Source organism: Parasteatoda tepidariorum, chromosome 8 (genome assembly GCF_982258835.1).
Source record: "Parasteatoda tepidariorum strain Cologne lab strain chromosome 8, Ptep-v5.0, whole genome shotgun sequence".
NCBI lineage: Eukaryota > Metazoa > Arthropoda > Arachnida > Araneae > Theridiidae > Parasteatoda > Parasteatoda tepidariorum.
The window spans coordinates 72,032,362-72,050,274 of NC_141762.1; the positions used below are offsets into that span (position 1 = coordinate 72,032,362).

The window sequence follows — 17,913 nt, forward strand, 5'->3', positions numbered from 1 at the left end:
GTGTTTTATTTTATGAATTGTGCAAAAATTTTAAGTGTAGATTGGCGGCACTTAAAAACCGCCAAATCTGTAGCGGCGGTGGCGTTAATATGTAAGTACCGAATTTTTATTCCATACTTTTCTGAATCATATTACTTCAAACATTGGAATATACAAGAAGTATACATAAACACATAATGTTATACCATTTAATTTTTCAAAAAAAGTATTTTGAGAACAATTTTTATCAAAAAATTATAAACTAAAAAACGGAAAATAAAGAATTCTTAGGATAAAAAAACGATTTTAAGAATTCTTTACATTGAAATAAAAACTTCCATATTGTTTCTTTTTTTATTATTCTTATAGTTCTTAATCAGACGTAAAAAACCATTCTGTAGAGAACCATCATCAAATGAAAAAAAATATTTACAAGCAAATTTTTTATTGTAAAAATCATTGCACTTACCTGATTTATAATTCCCGGAGAATTCCAAAATGATAAGTTCCTTGTTTGAAAACTTTATTCTCAAATAATAGATACATAGTTTATCCCTTCATTACTTTTAGATAACATACTACACAGCAAAATTTTATAATTGATATGAATTTGAATATGTATCTTAAAAACAGAACAGCTGAATTCTAGTTGAAATGATCTATTCTTTCAAAACTAAAAAAAACTTACCAAGAAAACGATTCAAATTAATTAAAAATCAGCACAAATGGCACTATTTCAAGTAACTTGGATAATTTTTTATTGTTGTTTTCCGAATTATATGGATACAAAAATATATACTATTCTATAACGAAGAAGAATATGCTATAACTATTACAATTCTGTATGTTCTGAATTCATATTTATTCACTGGAATGACGAAAGCAATGTTGACTTCACTTTAATTCGTAATGAATTGAAGACAGAAGAAATGCATTTTACCTTAATACACACATCTGTAACAGTATCCGAAATCGGAAGTCATCAGTTGCAAGTTTGTTGATAATAGAAATAAAAAATTATTGAGGAATTTTTCTTCAAATGTTTGGCATGTTCTGTTCCTGAAAGATTTACTAATATTCTGGAGATTTTTTTCAAGTTCTTCGGCCTTTTCCTTAGGGAAATTTTGCTTCTTATTTGCTGCTAAAAAATGGCGTCTGATTCAGTCAATGACTTTGATGGAACTAAATGAAAACGTGATAAATTAATGTCTGATATTTACAGGCTCCCGCTAGACGGCGTACTCGAGCGTTGCGATCGCGAATAAAAAATAAACAAGGAACTTAAATTTCATTTCTTTCAACTGGCATTTTTTTTATTTATCATTTTTCTCTCGATGCCAATGATTTAAAATATTTATTGTTTGCTTTTTAGTGGTGAATATGTTTACATGTCTTTCGGTAGGATTTTATAAGAATTCTCGAAAGACGTGTTTTGAAGTTTCGATTTCGAGATTTTTTGGTATCTTATCCGCGATAAGAGATATAACAAGATATTTCGGAAATACATATTTTAAGTTGCAAATTGCAATCTGAAAGAGACGAAAAGCGATGATTTTGAGGAGGAGAAAAAGAATTTAGAGCGATGCTGCTAAATGGAGTGGGGTCAATACGGAGGCACAAGGCGATGAGTTTGTAAAGGAAGGGGTAGTGAAGTTTTTGTAGCCGCAGCGAGTGTGTGTGAACCACGGCGAGTTTGTGAAGGCTGACAAGTTGGCTTCCAGTATGTATAGATAAACCTATAAGGTGAATTATTCATTCTGAAATATTATGAGCCTATTAACATTTTACAATTGGTAGAATTCAGCAAAAATTAGCTTTTTGATTTTTCTGCTTCATTTTCTTGATAAATTTATATTTTCTTGCACATATTTCAAAGAAATTTTTTTTACAAGCATATATGAAATATTTAAAAACGTAGGACAGTTTAAGGAAATTTCTATTGACAAATTTTATAAAATTGTGTGAAGTATGCTAATTTTATCAAATAAGATAAACTTACTGAACAAAATTATTTTTTAGCATAACTCTTGATCATTATTATTATTATGTGAGGATTCGATAGATGTTCTATAGATATTTTTTTTAAAAATCAATTAAAAATTCTTTTGTCTAATATAATTTTCTATAATAATAATTATTATTTTTCGCTTCATATTCACGCATATGTTAAAAAAGATATTTTATAACACAATCAGAATGCCTGTTCTAGAATTTTTAAACAATGTTTGCCTAGTAAAAGATTTAAATATTTCAAGTTGCTGGATTTTAATAGCATTTGTTAAGCTTAAATGTTGTTTTGAGATTCCCTAGCGCAAATTTTATGTTTGAATACAAAATAAAGAATCATGTAAATAATAAAAAATATATTCAAGACTATGCAATGAACAAAAAATATATTCTATGTAAATAAAAATATATGTTCTGGTCAAGAATCAAATTAATGCTTCAACCCAGGTAACAGGTCCAAAACAAAGAATATACATTGTCCAGATGGTATAATAAAACTCTTAAATACTCATATAATAGAGAAATGTTAATAAAACAATGTTAGAAAAATTCACGACCGCTTATTTTTGCCTTATATTAGAAAATTAATTAAAATCCAAATTAATGGAAATCTAATAATATATTTTTGAATGTCTGTTTTAACACAACCAGAAGAGTTTTTGTAAATTTCGAGTTATATGTAAAGAGACAACATAATTTTTATAGCCTAACCATAGGCACTATTACATTTGCCCTGAAATTAAGTAACAAAAGGAAACATTTTCTAGGTTTCTATTGATTTAAGGTTGAAGTAAGTAAGTGAACACGTTTTTCGGATATTGTATATTGAAAAAGAAAGCAGCTGTCTTTTTGCAATGACAATGGAATCAATAAACGATAAAGACATCGTTAAGACTAGTTATCCTCGTTTTCTGCGTTAAAAAATGGAGTAAATGAATCAATAAATCCATGATAAAAATTTACTTTATTGTTTTATTTCTCGCATGATTTCATTAAATTCCCTATCATTATAAATAAATAATATGTTTTCTAAATCTCCAACTGAAATAAATAAATGAAAACTGTTTTTACATTCAAATATTGTGTAGAAATAATATTTTTTTTCGTCCGAAATAAGCTACTGATATTTTTAAATAATTTTTCTGAAAAATATGAGCAGATTTAAAAAAAAGTTATGACTGCCAAATTATTAAATATCCTCAGTGGTTGACAAATCGTGGGTTAGAATCCTTCTGGTATTGGACTGATCGCGAAAGGTTTTAATGGTTTTCTTCTTCTTGTAATGCTGGTTAGTTCCATCAAAAGTCCTCCACTAAGGCTAGTTAGTCCCAATGCTTGATCCAGGAGTTCTCTTGTCTTCTAGGTAGGTTTCAAAATTACAAAGCTATGGAGTTGCATATTGATAGTCATAATAAGCTTAGAAATGAACTGCTGTTCAACGCCAGGTATGAAATAAAATAAAATTTAAACATTATCATGTAAAAAATGCGAATCCTGCCAGTTTACATATTTAAAAGTATGAAAAAATGTGAGGTACTATGGTTCAATGAGAACGAAGATTTTAAGCAACAATTGAACCAAATTAAAGAAAGTTTAGTGGCATGTTTTTAAAATAAATTACAAAGATTATTATGGCTTGACCTTGGTTATAGTATGGTTCATTATGGTAGAATACTTTTCAGTAATTTGAACTTCATTATGGTTCATTTTTATGACACAAATTCAAATCGAATGCATCTTGATAACTAAGTTTTAAAAATGCATTTAATTTATGAAGCAGTCAATATAGTAAAAATGTATTAATGATGTTGCATCCTTCTTTTAGGGTCTTGGAAAAACCAACTCAACTGCCGGAGTTAAATCACGTTCTTATCTAAACATGGCACTGAAAAAGAAATTCGCAATAACAGTATTGTTCCTGCAAATTTTATTTATAATACTTTTTGCTTTTTTCGTGGAATATGGACAACAAGTAGATGCCAATCAAGATAAATATCCAAAAGAAGAAAGAGTAGATCCAGATGCAAATGATTTTCACGCTATATATCCAAGTATGTCAATATAAAGAATTTTTCATTCTCAATGCACATCTCGTATCCCAAAAACGACCGTTGGTTTAAAAAATCAATTAAAGATAAACAGAAAGAGATAGAATGTGTACAATTTGTTGTGAGAAAATCAGGTATTTTATTATCCTTAAATTTCAAAACTTAGTTACAAAGATTATCAATAGTTGGCGTTGTGCGTTGAAGTATCAATAACGTTTTCTACTTCAGATCATTCCAACCCAAATACTTGTACTGACTAGGACGCCTAGTAATTTTGACCTCAGACTGCAGTTCATTGTTACTTCAAACAATGGTTGTTCTGAAAACATTGTTTTACAGTTTCCCTTTTAGCAACACCATCTGTTGACGAACTTTGAAACTAATTTTAAAATTTGGTAAGATCGTTGTGGGCTGTATGAACTATAAAATAACGTTTTCGACTTCAAATCATTCCAGCTTAAATACTTGTATGGACAAGGACGTCTAGTAATTTTGACCTCAGATTGCAGTACATTGTTAATTCAAAGGATGGTTGTTCTGAAAACAATTTTTTACAGTTTTTCCATTTAGCAACACCATCTGTTGACGAATTTCGAAACTAATATTAAAATTTGGTAGCAGTATAACTAGTTTCTTAAGCAAATCGAAACAGACTGTAATATAACAGATCGTTCAATACAGCTAAGAACTTATAGTTTGGTGAAGTTATTCTAACCGTGGAGGTTTGATCCATATGATAGATGATATTCGGTTTATGTCTTTTTAAAAGAAAAAAAAATTTTTTTTTTTCAGGTCAGAGATTCTATGTTTCAATTTATGAATTTAGTTTCAAATTATAAAATGAATTGTAAAAGCAACTCATGTCTTAATTTAAATCTGTTAGTTGGGAAACAACAAAACCGTACTCCTTCAATTTTCTTTCCTTATTTTTTTCAAATCGTTGGTTATTTTTGGGACACTGGTCATGGACTAAATAATTTCATAATCTCCTGAAACTCATAATTCATTCATTTCACAAAATAGTAATTTCTTTATTTATATTGATGTATACTTATTTCTTGTTATTTGTTCTCCTAATTTTTCATATTTAATTTGTTTTGGTCATTAATATTTAAAACAGGTTGGTTAATGGATAAATGATTTTTTTACTTATATGAAAAGCATGTCGTTGATATGTGAGGCAACTTATATTTTTAATAGCGAAATATGGAACCATTGAACTGTTTCTCTATCTGTAAGGTTGAGTGTCTCAACATTAAAATGCAACTTATATTTGTTGCATTCAAATTTGGGCTAATTATTTTAAAGTGTTTTAGAGTATCAAGATGTATATTCAGCTAATATTTGAAATAATAAAATCTTGCATCATCATTGGAATAATTTGTTTTCTTAAATATGTTTATGCAATTAAAACCTACAATCTTGAAACCTGAAATCATTGTTTTTGTACTTTGATGTTTCAATATGAAAAGCAATTAACACCTGCAATTGTAAAATATGGAATTATTATTTGTTGAAAAAATAGTTTTTTGTGTTTTAGTGTTTCACGTGTAAATTCAAACTGAGTTTGGGATAATCATTTCTTAATTGTTAATATTAGCAATAGTTAACTATGGGATCATCATTAGTTTGTTGCTTAACTAGTAAATGAAACTAATATTTGCAATAGTAAAATCTGAGATCATTAATCGTAAACATGTAAATGAAACTAACATTTGCACTAGTGAAATCTGAGATCATCAATCGTAAACATGTAAATGAAACTAATATTTGCACTAGTGATATCTGAGATCATCAATCGTAAACATGTAAATGAAACTAATATTTACACTAGTGATATCTGAGATCATCAATCGTAAATATGTAAATGAAACTAATATTTGCACTAGTGATATCTGAGATCATCAATCGTAAACATGTAAATGAAACTAATATTTACACTAGTGATATCTGAGATCATCAATCGTAAACATGTAAGTGAAACTAACATTTGCACTAGTGATATCTGCGATCATCAATCGTAAACATGTAAATGAAACTAGTGTTTGCACTAGTGATATCTGAGATCATCAATCGTAAACATGTAAATGAAACTAATGTTTACACTAGTGATATCTGAGATCATCAATCGTAAACATGTAAATGAAACTAATATTTGCAAAAATGAAATTTGGGTTCGCCATTTGTTTAAAAAATATTCTTTTATTTTTTAGTGTTTCAACATGTTAATGTAGTAATATTTGTTGGTGTGGGCTTTTTATATACATTTCTGAAAAAGTACAGTTTTATGGGAGTTGGAATGAATATGTTGTTAGCTGCTCTATCTATACAATGGTCTATCTTCACGCACAATTGTTGGTCAGCAACTGAAGGAAAAATTCACATTGACATTAGGAGGTAGTAAAATCCATTTGTTTTTTCAAATAATTTCGAAGTTTTTTTACAATTTTATTCTTGCATTTTTTATCGCATTATTTCATTTTTTATTGATCGTTGATCAATCATTTAAACTATAGTTCGCTGCTACTCATATTTTGAAACACTATTTCTTTAAAAAGGTTTTACGTTTTTTAGCAATTAAGTATTGAACACTCGCTTACGTTCTGTTTACTCACTATTTTTTTAAGTTATTTGGATTAAAAAACATCTTAAGATTAAATTTTTCTTTATTACTACACCTTTTAGGGATAAGCAACTTAAAGATTTAAAACTATTTATTTGGAGACAATTTATTATTAATTTATGAACTTAAAAATCCATAAATTAATAATAATGCATCTAACATTATTTAATATTATGTATTGTTATGACAGTGTTAAATATTTAAATCAGTTTTTGATAAACCTATTTTTGTTACGTTAAGTTTAAAGCGTACTTATTTAAATCATATTTTATTATTAAAACATACCATGAGACATATCTGAGTAGGAGTCGATTTAAGTAACAGCACAAGTAAACAAACTGTTCAACTTAAAGCGTGCAGTACACTCTAATTGAGATTTGAAAACAACACAAGTAATAAACTACGTATAAAAAATGAGATTAGCATTATAAACACTTATTTATTGCAGTCAATGACACTGTTATGATAAAATGAATTTAGAATAAAATTATTGTCTTGACGTTAAGTCGAAAATCAGAATGCAGAATGTTCCATTTAAATTTTAAAAAAAGTATTCAAATTATTAGTTTAAAATTAATATTCGAAAGATGAAAAAATTATCAAAACATCAATTATTAAAATCATCAATTATCAACTATCAAAAAATTATCAAAACGAAATTTAAGGAGTCACTATAGATAAAAGCAGGAATCAAAACATCAAGGCCTATTTGATTGCCGAAGAAAACAGAATAGAGTTGAAGCGCAATTATTATAAACAATTCTAAATTTTATCAAACAGTTAACCTAGTTTTTCTTAACCGGGTCGTCGTTTCATAGGTGTTGTTGTGATGTAATCGATTATGTTCTTCATTTGTGATTCCTTATTTTGATAACTTTCATCACTTTATTTGATAACTTTCATCAATTTGAGACCCTAGTGTGTAGACATTTTTATTTAATTTTTGACTAAGATTCTAAAGATAATATACATATTAAGGAGTAGTCATCATGGATCACTCTCCATAAAAAAATAAGAATAATAGGGTTAAACATATTTAACAGCTCATGCAAATAAATTGTTAAATCCAAAAAAGGAAAGGAAAAAAATCATTCTTAGTGAAATCAGTAAATGCTTAAATACCCATAAAATATGTGATAACTTTAAACTGATGATAAACTGATTTCGTCTAATGCTTTATTTTTCGCAATCTAATATTTTATATTTTTTCAGAGTCTTATAATTTTTATATTTTCACAAAAGCAGCTAAATAAAAATCTTTACCTCGAAATCATTTATCACTAACTAAAATATTAACTTATTTACATTTACTAAAAGTTATAATTATTAACAATCTATTGTATGTTTATTAATAGCATCATATGGGCTGAATTTGCTGCTGCAAGTGCAGTTATATCACTTGGAGGAATATTTGGAAAAGCCAATCCCTTGCAGATGGTAGCTTTTACAATGATCGAAACATTTTTATACACCACAAATGAATATTTTGTTGTCCACCATATGAAGGTAAGAATTGCAGTAGTATCTATTCAATAATATTAAAACGAAATTATAATAAAGTTTATTTTCTATTAAGTTGTAAGCAAACAGGTATTGATTTAACTCCATTTCTGCTGAACGGTGCAAATTAATATTTTTAACTGCTTCATAATGTGTGTCATATTCTTATAAAAGGTAAAAATAGTGTCATTACTCTTTGTTATTTTTATATTTAAGTTTGAATTAAAGTATGGAAAAAGTGTTTGTACCTAAGAGTTTCAGTTCAACATTCATAAAAAGTGATGAAAATTGTGCAAAAACGTAATTAGTACATGTAGCGAATTTAAATTGTTCAAAAACTTTTGTTATTTATTGTGTTGATTATGTTGATATTATATTTTATGTATATATTTACAAATTTACTAGCTTTTTTTGTTCCTGTATAAGAAAATTACGAAGTAGTAAAAAAAAAACTACTTTGAGAGATTACATTCTTCGAGTTTAGATGACTGTTATTATGTTCGTAATGCGAATTTTTCATGCACCGAATATTTTTCTAAAAAAAGAAGCACTTCCCTCTTGAAAATAGAAACAAATTGATTTCGTTATTTATATTATTATTATGTGTTATATATTGTTATGTGTTTCATTTCAAATCTGTCTCAAAGCATGAGCGTCGCATGGGTCTAATGTTGAGGGAGACGAAAAGAAAATACCCAGTCATAATAACTCTCTAAATTACACATATTAGAAAATAAAATCTTATGGCTGCTAAATACTTGCGAAATGATAGATTATTTTTTACTTTGATGAATTTAATTCGATGATGATTCATTAAGTGTTTTTTATTTGTCTGAAATATTGCGGGGGGACATTTAGAGATTTCTAATTTTTGAGGGGGGCATATACCCACTGTCACCACCGCTAACGACGCCCATGTGTTGAAGCGTAATTTTATACTTTGAATCATGTATAAAATCAAGAATTACCGTTATGTTCTTAAAAATTAATTTTACTTTCATTCTTTTGAATTAATGGATTAGGTAACTGATCTAGGAGGTGCAGTCTCATTACATTTATTCGCTTCATTATTTGGCCTTGCAACAGCTTACACAATGGATAAAAAAACGAATGTACAAAATAATATAAATGAAGCATCAAGCTACAGCTCAGACATATCATGCATGCTTGGTACGTAAAAACAAATCCTTGGTAAAAACTTCTTTAAATATCGTTTGCTAACTCTGCCTTCATGTTTGCTGTAAGAAATATGTTGAAAATATCTTTTAAAAATTTGACAACTCCCAAACCATGCATCTGGTATAATTTGTAATTCAAAATGTTTTACAATTACGACTAAATTACATTCTGGTCATTGCAACTAAATGAATTAAAGTGAGAAATTGAAAAAAAATTTTTTTTTTTTGAGCAAACGATATTATTGTTTTGACGAATTAACACTATCGTTTGCTAGTTCGTGATTTTAAGCATTCCAGTCAAACAAAATTCTTGCACCGAACGTTTGGGCAAGAAATTATTCCATAATAATAATTGATAGAATGTGAAAGCTAACATGAAGACATATTTCTTACTAAAAATTATCAATGCAGAATTTTAATAATCCTTAATATTATTTGACAGCAACTTTAATGGTATTTAACTATTCATCGCTAAATGTTTGAATTAGTGAATTAGAATGACTTATATTCTATGATTTTTTCTTCAAGGGACGGTTTTACTTTGGTGTTTTTGGCCAAGTTTCAACGCGGCATTATCAGTGGGGGATGCTCAACACAGAGCTGTTATGAACACCTTCTTAGCTTTTACAGCCAGCTGTTTGGCCGCTTTTGCAATGACATCCTTAATGGACAAAAAAGCTAAGTTTACCATGGTAAGTTACTTTAATCCAGAATTGTTATCACAATTATATTTTTAATGAAACTTTTATTTTAGACAAAATTAGGTAATTCAGAGGCTCTTAAATATCATCAGAGAGGCAGTTGTTGAAGACTTCTATCATAAAGAACCAAAATTTATAAAAGTATTGGAAAGATTGTTACAAATAAAATTTTTGAGAAAAAAAATTTGCCAATTCATGAGAAATAAGAGTTCGCTTAAATTACCGAAAATTCACTGAAAATAAGGATAGCTTTACAAATGATAAAAAAGATGTTACCGAACATTAAGAAGCCATTAAAGAAATTTGAAAAAAAGGCATTTTTCTAAGTTTTTAAAAGCTTTCCTTAATTTTGAAGTCGCAACTAAAATTCGAAAAAAATTACTGTGAATTCCTGATAGTTGCTAGCTTTGACAATATCAGAATATTAAACGAAACATATATTTTCTGTTTGTACCCTAACTGTACGTCAACTTTTGAAAATTGTTATCAACAAAAAATGTTAAGAAGTACTCTTCCTTTCTTGTAGAAAAGAAAAAAATCATCAGAAAACTAAGTTTGAATTTAGTAGTGCTGTAATGATGGGCAAAAAAAATTTATAAAGATAAAAAAGAAGAAGAAAAAGTCAGATACTATAAAAACATGAGAGTCAACTGAAATAATTTATCAGGAGTTTCATGTAAATTACAGAGTATTGAAAACAAAAAGTTTTTCTAAGAATACAGATTTAAAAAAATTGGAGGAGATTCAATAATTTTACGGAAATGAAGTAAGTATTCCCGCTGTTTTTACATAAAACATTGAACCGTTTCTGGCTCTGAAACTCATTTTGCACATTGTCTATTTTATTTTTATTTATAACCGGCGTTGAAAAGGGATCCAATTCTGAGTTTACGATTATCAATGTTCAACTCCGTAGCTTTGTAATTTTGAACCCAACCCAGTAGACAAGGGAAATCCTGGATTAAGCAGTAGGGCAAACTAGCCTTCGCGAATGATTCTATGGAACTTATCCGCATTTGTGTAAAATGGAGAAGAAAACCAAGAAAACATCTTTCGGTTAACCTGACGACAAGGGGATTCTGGTCGATAATCCGTATACCACTGAGGATATTTTACGTCAGCACTGAGATTGGTGTGAGCAGGGAGAAGAATTCCTATCAACTAGCAATCGCTGGAATTCAAGCCTGGGTCACCTCAATGGGAGACGAGCGTTCCATCTCCTGAACCACCACGGCTTTGCGTATTATAAGAGAGAGAAATCCTAACATAGAATAGAAGAAAGTGCTAATCGATCAGGCAGCTTTAACCATAGGACATCGGAGCCCGGCTGCAGCCGTGAAAGCGAGGACTCTACCCACCACGACAAACGAGTGTTTATTTACCTATGGAAAAAATAACATCACATTGGAATGTCTGAAAGAAAATTTCTTCTAAGAAATGCGCAGGGACAAAACCAATATTTTCTGTAACACTGCAAGAGAAAAACTAGGTTACATGCATTCAAACAAGCACTTACAGAGTTTAAACAATGATTCATGTTGTTTTTTTTCCGTATCTTTTTCAAAAAGTTATTTACACTGAAATCGATTAGTATCAGTTTTGAATGAAACAAATTTAACGAAACATTTTTGTTTTATAGAGCCATATACAAAATGCAACTCTTGCAGGAGGCGTTGCTGTTGGAGCGACATGTGAACTTATGATACAGCCATTTGGAGCTCTACTTATTGGATTGTTGGGTGGAAGCTTATGCGTTATAGGATTCCATTATATGGGGGTAAATAAATTAACTTATTGCAATTTTATATCAATGTTACTTAAATTGACAATCAAAATAACATAATACAATACATTGTTAGAATTTTCATTCTAAAATTATGGTAAAATAACCGGTAGCAGTCTGTTCATCCAATTAACCGTAAAGTTTATGGTAAAGAGCATATTTTACCTTCGCCGTTTTCAGACCTTTTACAATTAGTATGGTTAAAAAACCATGATTACTGATCTGTACGGTTTCTTAACAATTCACAACTAGCGTGGTTTCGAACCCCTAACAAAATTTACCTGGACATAGGAGATAGTTTAGCAGCCTTATGGTGCTGTCATCTATTCGTAAATGAGAGTATTCTTACAGTCTAGGTTTACAAATTGGGGAGTGCGGGACACTGGAAACTCATCGTGTGTTGAAGAAGGGAACGGAGGAAATCTTATGGTATGGTGGGGATTTCAAATCTGGAATAAGTTTTACTCTTAAAACTACAGATTTTTTTCAAAATAGCACTTTTAGTCCTTTTTTTGCTTAAATAAGTTTTAAAATGTTATGGATAACAGGGGGTCACGCAAATGCCATTAGGGGAGTTAAGGCACTTCATCAGAATTTATACTGCATAGGAAACCATGGTACAAGGTTAGGGGTGCTTACCTATTATGACCAGTTCAGAAGCACACGAAGAAACAGCTCATAATAGGGGAAGCTCCCCTAGCGGTGTAGGACGATTAATCCTAATGATGTGCCCTTAACACCTTTAGAAGTTTGTCGCAACATTTACAGTGCCCCTGTTACATATAACGTTCTTAAACTTGTTCATTTCGACAAAAAATAGACTAAAAATGTTATTTGAAAAGAAACTGTAGCTTGAAGAGAGAAACAGATTGCAGATTTGAAATCAGGGATACGAAAGTATCTAAGATGCGTTAAAAAAAATTTCATAAAATAAAACTTCATTCAAAAAAAAATCATATTAAGATCTGCAAAAAGAAATTGTTCCTTACTGTAATCAATGCCTTTATATTTTCAACATTTTTACTCTTTTTGATGCATCAAACATGATTTTTGTGTTCCACTTGCAATGGATTGATACAAAAAATACAGAATTCAAAAATCTCGATCAGACTCTAAATCAGAGTCTAAGAGATGATTACAAACTAACAAGACTTCGTTAAAATAGATCGAAAGACAACTTTATGAAAATGTCGGACTTCTCATATTTTGTCTATTTGTCGTAAGTTTTTTGAAACACACGTCACTTTACAAATGTTGCCGTTGTTTTAAAATGTATTTTCATGTAGTATTTCTTCAGTATTTTCCTTTCAGCCTGATAATTTTCAGGCTTATTACCATCACCAGATATAACTGTAAGCTAATTGAAAAATGTGAAAAAGAATTGTTAACTTAAGCTGAATTTTATCAGACTTCTTGCAATGACTGGAGCTTCCTGTTATACCAGAGCTTTGAAAAGAGAAATTTTATGCATTGAATCATGCAGACTAATTTTAATCAGCCAAAAAGCTTTTGCATTGGCTCATTTCAAACAGACTGAAATTGATCAGGTTAATAAGATTCCTTTTAGATTCATATAAATCAGAAGCTTATTGGAATAAGTCTAAAAACTGCAAGGCTGGTTAGAAAAAACTAGAGTCTTTTTTCTCCAATCAGTAAGGCATTTTGCAAAAACAAAAAGCAGTTTACAATGAGCAGAATTTCCCAGTTAGTCTAGTTGACTCATAAATTCCGTAGGCAATCAATTGTTGTTGATTAACTGGGTTAACCTCAGGACGTTAAGGGTTAAAATGCAGAAGTTCAAAATGATTAATTCTCACCAGACATTATGAATGACATTAATTCGCACCAGAGCGGTTGCCAATAATGGGAAATTATACGGAATTAAATATTAAATAAAATCTTACGCCACTGACGATCTATTCTAAAATTATAGATTTGAATTTAGAAATATGATTTGATCTACAGAGTTTGAATGGGAAGAATTTAAATGTCTGGAAACGTGCCAAGAATTCCTTGCACTTATAAATAAATAACAATGACCCATACTTGTTTTGTACAAATGCCAACCTAATTATGCGTGTTCGTCTGGAGAAAAGAATGATAAAAATTACTTCTGATTTATGGAACTGGTGAAAAATGATGCCGAAATTATCTTTTCTTATCATTAGGCGAAAGATGCAATCAGAAATCTTTCGTCAAAAACAAAAAAGTTTTCTTATAAAAATTGGCCTTCAATGAAACCAAGAAATTTCTGATGACAGGAGAAGAGATAGACTTTTTCATGGGAACTCTATTCAAATGCCTATAAAATTTTATTACGAAATATAAAAATTAATAACAAAAGTAATCATATTTTATTTATAACTAGGAATGTAACGCTCCTCGCCAACTTCCGGAATAGTTTTAATAATTCTTTTCAGATCGCTTCGCAACCTAAATACGTTCTGTCATTAAACTTTTAAATTCGGTTTGTTTAAATCAAAGAATAAAACTTAAGATAAAATTTTAAACCTAATGAAGGAAAATTCTTACTCAAAAACGCATACTTAATTACTTCAAAACTAAGTTTATTTATATAGTACAGAAAATAATAATTAAATTATTATTTATCGTCTAATACGACACATATGTCGAAATAGAAGTTGAGAATATTTTAATCAGCGAAATAATTTTATTGAGTATTTCAGAGCGATTAAATTTCCACTTGTTTTTAGTGTCTTTGAAGAATAAAAACATAGAGATGTGTGCTAGATTAAAAATAAGTTAACAAATAAATAGGAAAGGAAAGAGTTTTTGCAAAAAAATTTTTAGAAAGTAACACACGTCAATAAGTGTGCCAAGCTGGTTTTTTATTTTATTTTTACCAGAACGCATTTTGGAAGTTTTTTCGTAACATAAATTTAAGAGATTTTCACATTCTTTCTAATAAAATTCATCTTAATTATCATAAGGACAGATATTAATTTTAAATATTCCAATAAAAATTCAAACACTTGCTAGAGCTTCAAAATTACATTTCAAATTGCAACAATCAAATTAATTTCATCAAAACATTTTACAGCATTTAAAATGAAAAATGCGACTAAATAAATCAAACAAACATGACACATGCTGGTTCCCAATTATAAAAAATACAAAAAGTATATAATGTCTTAAAGAATTTTTAAAAGTAATTTATCTGTTTTACAACCGTTTTATTGGTACTGTTTATCATTATGTTAGGGGATACTTTTTAATAAGTCTTTTCGGAAATTTAAATCTACTTACTCATTCTATGCTCCAGAGTTAATTTAAATTCTTCTAAAGTTGAATATTATTTCCCATTTTAAGCTGTTGTTCTAATTGATCTTTATACATTTTAGAGTTCATACTTTCTTGAATCAATTCTAAATAAGTTTTTTCACTTGCAGAAATACCACCCAAACTCTTAACAACTCAAACTCTAACTGTTTTTAAACAACGGCTCGAATCAACGTCTTTTTCTCTTCATAAAATAGCCAGTCACCTACAATTTGCCCAAAAGGCATTTTTTTCATATTCATTGATTTTTCTATTTAATCAAGTTTTAAACGCAAATTTAGGTTACTTTTATCCTTCCAGAAATAATTAAATTTCATATAATTTTGTTCTACGCTGCACTTTCAAAACTAATGAGCAGACGATAAAAAAATTTTTTTTTTTTCTTGAAAATAAATTAAAACGATATTTTTAAAGAAAGAACATATGTGCTGAAAATTAGTAATATTTTGAAAATGTCAATGAAAATAATAGTGTCCTCATTTTTTGGGCCAAAATGTATGAACAAATATTTTAAAAATAATTAAATTAAATAATGAAGTATGAAAATAATTTTCTTCTCAAACATGTTATACCAGGCGATCGCTTAAATGAAAATGTACAAACGTTACATTTTCATGAATATTCTTATCACTTAGAATCTGCATTTGCTGCCTACTCTTTTAATAAGATTTTGAACAATATAATTCCAAACTACTTCATTGTGGCGGAACATTATATTTCGTATTATAAACAATACTTAAGGATTAAATATATGCCACGAATATAATTAACCGAAAAAGTAATTTTAAACGGAATTCCCAGATTAAGTATAAAATAAAAATAGCTCCTTCTTTTTCTTCAAATTGCTAATAAAATTTTTTGTTAATGAAATAAACAATATTTATTCAGTATTCTTAAAATGACTGTCTTAATGAAAAATGTTACGCGTAAATTTAAATTTATAAAAATTAATAATCAATTAAAAATTTCGAGTAAATTTACGCGTTTTTTAATATAAGTAAGAGCTGTAGTAAGTATTAGTAATTAATCTAATACCGTATATTGCAACAATATTTTTGAGAAACACGATCTATATAATTTTATTTGTTCTTTCCGATTTCATGAAACTTTTTTTTTCCTTTAATGAAGTCTTAAGAACACACACAAAAAAAAGAATAATGTTTGCTTGTATGTGAAAAAATTAACGAGTTTTATTACAAATAGAAATACAATTCATAAGAAGTTAATGAAACATAAGTAAAAGGCCGACATCATATCAATCCATACAAGTATATCTTCAATATAGTCCTAAGAACACAAAATAATAGATAATGTTTGTTCGTATGTGAAAAAACAAACGAGTTTTATTACACTTAAAAATACAATTAATAGAAAGTTTACGAAAAATGTAAGGCGCCGACGTCATATCAATCTATATGCATATGTTTATATGTTTTTACGTATATGTTTTCTTTTACAGCCTTTTCTAAAACGAATAAATATAATGGACGCTTGTGCAATTAACAGTTTACATACATTACCTGGATTTTTGGCTGGACTTACGGGTATTTTTGCTGCATTAATAGGAACAGTTGATAATTATGGTCACAGGTAAGTTTTTTTAATAGTGTTTGTATTGAACTTCCTGTTTTTTTTTAAAATTTCTGTAACCGATAAAGGATACTTGCAATAAGTGCACTCTATAGAAAACTATAGTTAATGCATGGAATGTCTGATCCCTTATTGTTAAACATAAATACTGAATCAATTTCATACCTTCTCTAGGCATTCTATAAAATGATGGACATTCTATACGATGTCAAAAGTTAAATTGGTGATTTAAAGAAAGGATAAGGGGATATAACGTGCATTTTATTGAATATAAGCTAACTAGAAAAAGTATTAGGAATCTTTGTTAAAGATTTAATTTAGGCATTTTAAAGAATATATACTTCTCAGATAATATATATGTATAATGGCTGAAGAAAATTCATTTTATATTTTTCTGATTTGTTTTTTGGCATTTTGTAGAATGGCTACTTAAAATTTGAAATATGTAACGTAATATAAAGTTCCCAAATTTTATTTCTTACTGGTAAAAACAATAAAAAATAGATTATAAAACAGAATTAAAATTATCATAAAATCATGATTGGATATAAAATTTTTAAATTTAAAAACCTTTTTGATTGCGGAAGAAAAGTGAATGAAGTTAAAGAATATTATTAAAAACATAGGTACTGTATAATAAATAAATATAAAATAAATAAATAAATAAAATATAATAAATAAATAAAAAATAATAAATTAAAAAAAAATAAATAAATAAAAAATAAATATATACAAATTAAATAAATAAAAAAAATAATAAATAAATAAATGAAGATCATTTTGTTAATTAAAATATAGTTGTTATAATTTTATGTAAGAACATTTTGTAATATGTTAAGTCGTGACAAAATGAAAAATATTTCCTGTATTTGAAAAAATAATATATATATATATATATATATATATATATATATATATATATATATATATATATATATATATATATATATATATATATATATATATATATATATATATATATATATATATATATATATATATATATATATATATAAAACAGGGCTACATCTCTGTTATCATTGTTGTATTCAGCTTTAATAATACAGTCATAAGCCATAATACGTTATAAAAAGGCTTATTTAAAGGTAGGCTGGTAACAGTTCACATCCCCACTCCACAAGGGAGGGGGAGTGGACACAACTCCGGATGGTTCCGGCAGATGTTTATTGGAACACGTAATTCA

The 17,913-nt window shown here is 28.2% G+C and overlaps 1 protein-coding gene across 7 annotated transcripts in view; it reads left to right on the plus strand.

Annotated features, from left to right (window-relative positions):
- Positions 1 to 17,913, plus strand: part of LOC147806307 (ammonium transporter Rh type B-like) — a 75,149-nt gene that overhangs the window by 51,137 nt on the left and 6,099 nt on the right. For 5 of the 7 annotated variants that reach the window (XM_087169137.1, XM_087169138.1, XM_087169136.1 and 2 more), the window contains exons 2-8: positions 3,812 to 4,037; positions 6,248 to 6,431; positions 8,013 to 8,163; positions 9,180 to 9,327; positions 9,864 to 10,027; positions 11,676 to 11,813; positions 16,579 to 16,709. In XM_087169137.1, the coding sequence (XP_087025263.1) occupies positions 3,812 to 4,037; positions 6,248 to 6,431; positions 8,013 to 8,163; positions 9,180 to 9,327; positions 9,864 to 10,027; positions 11,676 to 11,813; positions 16,579 to 16,709 (1,142 nt within the window). Of the gene's footprint in view, positions 1 to 1,387; positions 1,723 to 3,811; positions 4,038 to 6,247; positions 6,432 to 8,012; positions 8,164 to 9,179; positions 9,328 to 9,863; positions 10,028 to 11,675; positions 11,814 to 16,578; positions 16,710 to 17,913 lie in introns of those variants that run through there. The other 2 variants (XM_087169140.1, XM_087169141.1) reach the window with 2 other exon arrangements.